Source organism: Eretmochelys imbricata, chromosome 2, assembly GCF_965152235.1.
Source record: "Eretmochelys imbricata isolate rEreImb1 chromosome 2, rEreImb1.hap1, whole genome shotgun sequence".
In the NCBI taxonomy this organism is placed as follows: Eukaryota; Metazoa; Chordata; order Testudines; family Cheloniidae; genus Eretmochelys; species Eretmochelys imbricata.
Genome location: NC_135573.1, coordinates 95,836,015 through 95,844,489, shown reverse-complemented (window position 1 = coordinate 95,844,489; position 8,475 = coordinate 95,836,015). Strand labels below are relative to the sequence as shown.

The window sequence follows — 8,475 nt, the reverse complement described above, 5'->3', positions numbered from 1 at the left end:
GTCTCTGCTCTGCCCCGCCCCCCACCCCCAAGCCGGCTGGCCGGGAGCCCGCGCACCGAGAAGAGCGCAGCAGCCGGCAGAACCGGCTCGCGCTGGGCGTTCGGAGTGGAACGGTCTCTGCGGGGGCGTGGCCGGAGGTCCTGACCGCCGCCTCTCTTTCCCTTACCCCTCCCCCGCCGTTCTTTCTGCGCTTGCGCGGGGGGCGTCTGCCAGGGCGCCGCGTGCGCTGTGGTTTCCCCTGCCGGCCGGAAGTTGTGCTGCCTTCCCGAGTCCTCCTGTCAACATGGCCGCGGCGAGCGGGCGGCGCCGGCTCATCTGGGCAGCAGGTAAACCCGGGGGCGCGTCATTCCCCGCGCCGCGGCCCGCCGGCGGGGGCAGGGGGATGCGCGCGCGGGGAGCTCGTGGCTGGGCCGTGGTGGGAGGGTCTTTGCGGGAGCGGATGTTAGGAAGGCGGCGGGGGCGGGGGCGGGGGGGAGAGAGGATTGTTTGGGGGTAGGAGTCATTGCCCCAGAGCTCCTTGCAGGCGGGAAGGCTGAGGGATGAGAGGGGAGAGAATCGGGTTGTGGGTCTGTTGCGGGGAGGGGGACGAGACGGGGCAAAGACCCTCCGAATAAGAGTGGTCGGACCAAGCATGATGCAAAGCAGACGGGGTAAATTCACTAGCTCAGTGGTTTTCAACCTTTTTTTCTGGGGACCCAGTTGAAGAAAACTGTTGATGTCCCTGACCCAACAGAGCTGGGGTTGAGGGGTTTGGGGTGTGGGAGGTTACTTGGTTATTTCTGATTTCCTTATAGGGGTTGGAGTGAGGGCTGCGGGGTGGGGCTGGGAATGAGGGGTTCAGAGTGTGGGAGGGGGCTCTGGGCTGGGGCCTGGGATGAGGGATTTGGGGTGCAGGAGGGGCTCAAGGTTTGGAGGGGGCTGAGGGATGGGGCAGAGAGTTAGGATGTGGGAGGGGTCAGGGCTCTGGCCTTGGGGTGCAGACTCTAGGATGGGGCCAGGGTGCAGGGAGGGCTTCCGGGTTCGGGATGGGGGGGCTCAGGGCTGGGGTGCAGGCTTACCTCTGGTGACTCCTGGTCAGCGGCGAAGTTAGGGTGCAGAGGCAGGCTTCCTGCCAGTCCTGGCACCGCAAATCGTACTGTACCCTGGAAGCAGCCAGCAGCAGGTCCGGCTCCTAGGCGGAGGTACGCAAGCAGTTCTGCATGGCTCTCGCTTAAAGGCCAATGGCAGCACGGAGCCGGTGCTCGGGGCAGGCGAGAGCTGTGCAGAGCCGCTTGCGGAGCCCATGGCCACCCTGCCTAGAATCCGGACCCGCTACTAGCCACTTCCGGGGTGCAGCGTGGTGTTGGAACAGGTAGGCACTAGCCTTCCTTAGCTGGGAAGCACCGCCAACGGGACGTTTAATGTCCTGGTCGGTGGTGCAGACCAGAGCTGCTAGTGTCCCTGAGTGCTGAGCAAGGCGACCCAGTTCCTTATATGCCATGACCCGGTACTGGGTCATGACCCGAACTTTGAAAAATACTTCACTAGATTATTTCCATAAGTATGGGGCACATTAGAGGTGCCTGCAGTGCGTCCCTATGATAAAGCGGAAGGGGTGAAGGGATCGATTGGAGGGGACAGTAGTGACAATGAATTAATCAGAGTAAATGCCATTAGCCTGTCCTGCAACCTACTTACTCCTTTTCCTGCCCCCTCCCCTTTTTTCTGGTAGCTGCTGCACTTGTCTTGACTTTAGATGCAGCTTTTGTGGAAGACTTAGATGACTCGTAAGTACTCCTCTTTTATTGTCACATGAAATGTTGCCTAGGTATTTCTTTGTTTGTTTTCCTGGAGGTTCTGCTCCTTTCTTGCTTTAGTGCGTTGTGGTATTACTCTGCCGAAAATGGTGAATAAGTGTTGTTTCTTTCTCTAGCAGCAACCGTGAAATGCATGAAAGAAAAGGATGTGGTCTGTATAAATAGTACCTCATAACTAGTAAGTTGAAGCACAATGAGCATGGCTTAGTTTTGCAAAGGCTGCGTGTTGTTTTAAGAGGCTGTGAATAGGGATCACCATTTTGGAAGACTGAAGAATAAGAGACTAAATAGACACAGTAATAAATATGTTTTTTTCCTCCCGTGTTTCTAACTATGGTAGTACGTTCAAATCTGGTCAAGGGTTTTAGTGAGGAAGAAGCACATTTTCATAGCTAGAGAATTTTTGTAAAACATCTGTTAAAGGAAAGCACTGCTCGGTTTCTATGTGTTTAGTAGAAGTTTCCTACAGTATCTGCAAGCCTTCAGTGAATTGTGCAAATATCTGTATTTGTAAGTGTGGACAACTTCTAGTTCAGTGCCCTTGGAAACTTAATTTAATAAGCTTGAGTTGTCCAAATGTGTGTGCTGTGGTTCTTTATCAAACAAGTGCTGGTATAGGGCCACAAATCTGTGGCACATCTGCATATAAATAACTGGAAGGTATGAAGGGTAAACATTTTCAGTTTGTCAAAAGTCCAGCAGCAGGTACTAGTGCACATACAGCAAAGATTTATGAAAGTAGAATATGGGTGAAAGCTTTGCATTGTTTTTATTGATTTGAATTATATTAGTTCATAGAGGTCTGTCAAGGTTCCTCCCCCACGCTGAACTCTAGGGTACAGATGTGGGGACCTGCATGAAAAACCTCCTAAGCTTATCTTTACCAGCTTAGGTCAAAACTTCCCCAAGGTACAAAATATTCCACCCTTTGTCCTTGGATTGGCCGCTACCAATACCAAACTAATACTGGTTACTGGGGAAGAGCTTTTTGGACGCGTCTTTCCCCCCAAATTACTTCCCAAAACCTTGCACCCCACTTCCTGGACAAGGTTTGGTAAAAAGCCTCACCAATTTGCCTAGGTGACTACAGACCCAGACCCTTGGATCTTAAGAACAATGAACAATCCTCCCAACACTTGCACCCCCCCTTTCCTGGGAAATGTTGGATAAAAAGCCTCACCAATTTGCATAGGTGACCACAGACCCAAACCCTTGGATCTGAGAACAATGAAAAAGCATTCAGTTTTCTTACAAGAAGACTTTTAATAAAAATAGAAGTAAATAGAAATAAAGAAATCCCCCCTGTAAAATCAGGACGGTAGATACCTTACAGGGTAATTAGATTCAAAAACATAGAGAACCCCTCTAGGCAAAACCTTAAGTTACAAAAAAGATGCACAGACAGAAATAGTTATTCTATTCAGCACAGTTCTTTTCTCAGCCATTTAAAGAAATCATAATCTAACACGTACCTAGCTAGATTACTTACTAAAAGTTCTAAGACTCCATTCCTGGTCTATCCCCGGCCAAGACAGACTATAGATAGACACACAGACCCTTTGTTTCTCTCCCTCCTCCCAGCTTTTGAAAGTATCTTGTCTCCTCATTGGTCATTTTGGTCAGGTGCCAGCGAGGTTACCTTTAGCTTCTTAACCCTTTACAGGTGAGAGGAGCTTTCCCCTGGCCAGGAGGGATTTCAGTGGGGTTTACCCTTCCCTTTATATTTATGACAAGGTCCCATTTTGGTAGCCAGGCATTATACAAACACATGGTAATAATAAGTCCTTATCCCAAAGAGCTTACAACCTAATTATAGGAGAGAGAAAAAGGATGGTAGGGGAAACAGAAAGGTGAAATGACACAGCAAGCCAGTGGCAGAGGTGGGAATAGAAACTAGGTCTCTAGACTCTGTCTATTAGATCACTCTGCTTCAGTGTACTAGTTCCTTAAAAAGCGGTATCTGCTGATAAACTACTTAGCTGAAGATGGAAGAATTTTGTATTCAAAAACAGGTACATGTGGCCTAAAAACAGCATCTGTAGGAAGTTCTGTAAATGTGCATGTCAGTAACCTCCATTTCCCCAATCCCTGTTATCTATATTAGATTCTCTATTATATACATTTATCAGTTGTCTGTAGATCAGGGGTGGGCAAATTACAGCCTGGGGGGCCGCATCCTGCCTGTCAGACCTTTTAATCCAGCCCTCGAGTGCCTCATTTCTGGCCCCACCCCAGAGCTCGCACCCCCAGCTGGAACCCTCACCCCCTCCCACACCCCAGCCCCCAATTTCATACGCATTCATTGCCCATCATACAATTTCCATACCCAGATGTGGCCCTCAGGCCAAAAGGTTAGCCCGACCCTGCTGTAGATTAGTAAATTACCAGGCTGTAGCACATGCTACTTTTCCTGCTTGATTTACATCCAGCCGTCTGTCCTATGACAACTTTAATTCGGTATTATGGAGTTATTCATGACCCTATATAATGCTATGTTGATATTTACATGGTCCTGAAAATACAGTATTATAATTTGGTTGTAAAAATTTATCTCTGGGCTCAAATTTGGTTTATTATGTGTCAGGTCAGGAACACATATGTAGATGCTTCATAATTAAGGCTTTTTAAAAAGTTTGAAATACTTTTTACATTGGGTTAAAATAATATTTTGCTTTTGCCTAATTCAGGCACTCACTGCTTTATAATAGTATTTACTAGGGATTTATAAGGTTTAATGTTGGAAGTAACAGTCAATAATACTAATGTTGAAAAATTGCTACCTGCTACAGAGAATGTGCACTATCTCACAGGAATTTAGTCTAACACAAGAGACAATATGAATTTAAAATATCGACCATAAATTCTACCAAGGACTCCATAAAATGCATTTTCAAATTTCATACACATTTATAAAAGGTATCTTTGGCAAGGGGGAGTTTATATTATGTGATTCTTTCTTAGAAATTTAAACTAAATTAAGTTTAAATAATGTAAAACTGACAAAGATAAGAATATCAAAATATAAGTCTTCAGCTCTTATATTTTTGCCAGTCCATCTCTTAGTAAAAAAAAGGACACTTAAATTCGGTTTAAAATTTAAATTTTGTGTAAACAAGCTTTATAGAAGCTTAATTTGACATACTGGTTTAGGTTCTATCAGTATCAATTGTTCTCAACAAACACGTCCCTTCAGATAGTGTAGCATTAAGAGCTTGAATGAGAAACTGACTTGACTTCCTTTATAGAGTGAGGAGGTGGGTGACGCAGTACCTTTTTTTTGGACCAGCTTCTATTGGTGAGAGAGAGACTCTGTTTTGAGCTTACACAGAGCTCTTTTCAGGTCAACTTGAGAGAAATGAAAAAAGTAATATGGCATAAATAGTGCGAATAGTAACATAGGTTAAAATGATTTATAATATATCTTTGAAATTTCTTGTCTCTTTAGCCTCTTGTGAAGATGTTATTCGGTACTTAAAAAAGAAAAAAAAATGTGTGAGGGTAGCAGTCCAAGGTCTGAATGGGAAATTAAACTTGCTTATTGCATTGCATCCTGTTCCTGTCCACTTTCTTGATTTTTGTGCCCTGCCATCCGCTGGTTTTTATTCACATCTTTGACTGTGTGCCTTAATATTCTATATGAGCTAGAAGCAGAATGCTTTGGTTGCATAAGTAACATATATATGAAAAATGTCTGTAGTTGCTTTGGAGGTGGCAGGGATGGGTTCTTTGTCATATTTTCAGATTACAAGTTGCAGAGGATATATTCTAACTGCAAACAGAACCTGGGATCTGAAAATCAAACTGTTGATTTCTTCTTCTTGCATCATCACCAATGTTTAAGATTTCATAATTAGAGGTTGCCAACATATATTTAATGCACAAGGGACAATAGAATCCACTTATATCTTTCTTTAGCTCTGCAGTGCAAACAACAGTAAAATTGATTTTCAGTAAAATAAGTAGATAAGGCATGTGTGGCTAAAAAAACCTGCAAACATTTTGTATAGTTTCTTTAACATAATCAGGTATTTCAGATAGTCTTTCGACAGTCGTCATCATCATCTTTGTTTCATGTTTGGTTCTTTCAACAAACTGTTTGAACAGGTTGTACTAAATTCACCCAGTCCCCTCCAGACATTTGAGCATGCATTTGCTCTAGTACCTCGGAGCAGAGGGCTAAATAAAGCATTTCAGCCATAACATGGCTGTGACAAAATATAGTTAAAAGATAGTACTTGTATTGTTAACACTTCAGCAAGCAAATTGTAAATCTTTTCTTTTCCCCTCCAAGCATTTAGTTAACTTCTTAAAACTTGCTTTTAAGGTTTCTTTTGATTATTTAAAACTAAAAGGTGAAAGGAGGGAAATCTAGTGAGTTAGGTAGCTCAACCTCCTCTGTAGGTGTATGAGATAAAACCATGTTCTAGGTCATATGTAACTGTGGTGGTCTCATATTGCTTGCCTACAGCCATCAGAAAATCTCAACTTACTTGCATTTAACCAAGTTCATCCCTTGTTTTCTTGCGCCAGTTAGGTCCTAAATGTGTCGCTTCCAGGCCTGTGATCTGTCCATTACAATGATCATTATGACTCAGATTTTACTCATCTGGTCTGACTTACTGCCTAACACAAGCCATAGAACAAATGTGTTTTACACACCTAGATGCATTTAGTGATCTTTCCTTGGGAGAAGCTTGGAGCTGTGGTAGCAAGGGCATTACTAACTAAAACTGAGATGTGTTGGCAGACTTCAGTAGGGAAGCCTATGCAATGCATGAATGTTGTTACCTTTGGATCTGATTGCTATTAGATCCTCACTATCATAAACTGTAGTCTGTTCACAAATAACTTTCCAGTAAGTGCTCTCATTGTCATCTAATTGCAGTGACAAGCAAAATAGACTCATAAATACATACAAAATTCATCTTGTTAGGTACTTCTCTTAAACCTATTATAATCATTATAATGTGTATTTCATAAGGACTTCCCTGGTAGCTATGTCATAGACTTCCAATTCACATTCAACTTAATGCAAACTCTGCAATACTGTTAAAACTAGTCAGTTTGTTATCTTGTCAGTCGTTACTCTAACATTAAATAAAGCCAGAAAATATAGATTAGTATTGTTTGCTATCTTAACCATTTTTTCTTATTGTCATTTACCCTTACTTCAGTAGTTCTGGGATTTTTTTTTTTTTTTTTACTGGAGGCAATGGGTGTTGCTGGACTAATACAATACACTACAGTGTGAAATACACAAGGAATTTTAATAGTAAAATGCTGATGGGCTTAATATGCCTGCCATATTTTTGCTTTGATCTTCTCTTCCTTTTTTTTTTTAACCAGGTCCCAATATACCCCTCCTTCAGAAACAAATAGTGTATTTGTGTGCCTGTGTATAGACATGTCACAAGCTGTGCTTTTCTTTTCTAGGTTTAAAGACAATCGTAAAGATGACATTTGGCTTGTAGATGTGAGTATGTGAGAAGTATTAAGATTCATACTTTGTTGAAACTTAACAGCTTTCCATTAGTTTCGTTTGAAAAATAAAAGAACCAGTATATACTACACAATTTGAAATCAGAGTTTTTCTGTATCGTGGTGAAAAACGATTTGTTATGTTCCATCTGCTGGTAGGATGGATAAGCTGTTTGCTGTGTACAGGATGGTCCAGGAATTGGTCTGCTTGCATTAAGCACTTACTGTTTTGCCTTGCATTTATAAAGTAATTTGATATTGGAGCAACTTTTTTTTAAAGAGGAAAACTAACCCATAGCTGTATGTGCTAATGTGTATACTTCAGATTTTAGCTCTTGTATCATGTTCATTGTTCAAAATAATTTATTTCACTGTCTAATATACTTGGAAAGTGTTATGTTCAGTATTCTCTAGTTCTAAGACTAGGTGTAGAACAGAAAATTGAATTCAAAGTAAGGTTTGTGCAACTGAATACATTTGCCAAATAGCTCATATTAACCATATTTGTTGAGAAAAAAGTGGCAAATTATATATAGTATCTTCTGAATCAGAAACTTCCACAAAGGCAAAACCAACCCCCTTCTCAACTGGAAAATCAATTTCCTGGGCCCGTGATCCTTCAGCACTGACTTCAGTGAGTGTAGGATTAAGTCCTTGGTAGGTAGGAGGATGGAAGAAATTCGTCCAGCTGCATCCTGGCTCTGAAGGAAATAGGAGTTGGTTCGCACTATGTGATGGGATATACAAACTGGAGAGCAAGGGGTTAAGGAACAGCTCTGGGCCCAGGCAGTCCCGCTCAGTCATACCTGCTAAGCTTGTAAAAACTGGAGGCAGTGCTCTAAAAAGGAGAGCAGAGCAGTTCAGACGGAGGAAGCAGAGGGCTGCTTTGAAGGGAAAATAATGCCCAGGAGCTCATTCCCTGGGATCTGGCAACGTAGGCCTGTGCAAACTCATGGAGGAGAGGCAGGCAACTGAGATTGCAGGCCAGAGACTTGACTATAGTGAGTTATTTAGGAAACAAAAGTAGACTGGGTAGGAAGTGGTCGGGGGGCGGGGGGGGGCTGGCAGCGGTCTAGCATCCCGAGGTGTCAAGTGTAGCTGCCTACCACTATGCCCTGGAACAGCACAGTGGAGAGATGGACCTGGCTCCCCTACCCACTCCGAAAGGACATTACCATCCCAGGAGTCTTCACCTAGATGA

General features: G+C 43.4%; 1 protein-coding gene across 3 annotated transcripts in view; it reads left to right on the top strand.

Annotated features, from left to right (window-relative positions):
- The first annotated feature begins 207 nt into the window (after positions 1–207).
- Positions 208–8,475, top strand: part of TMX3 (thioredoxin related transmembrane protein 3) — a 62,409-nt gene continuing 54,141 nt past the window's right edge. For 2 of the 3 annotated variants that reach the window (XM_077810481.1, XM_077810483.1), the window contains exons 1-3: positions 208–326; positions 1,712–1,766; positions 7,230–7,269. In XM_077810481.1, the coding sequence (XP_077666607.1) occupies positions 284–326; positions 1,712–1,766; positions 7,230–7,269 (138 nt within the window). In that variant the 5' untranslated portion in view covers positions 208–283. Of the gene's footprint in view, positions 327–596; positions 651–1,711; positions 1,767–7,229; positions 7,270–8,475 lie in introns of those variants that run through there. The other variant, XM_077810482.1, reaches the window with a different exon arrangement.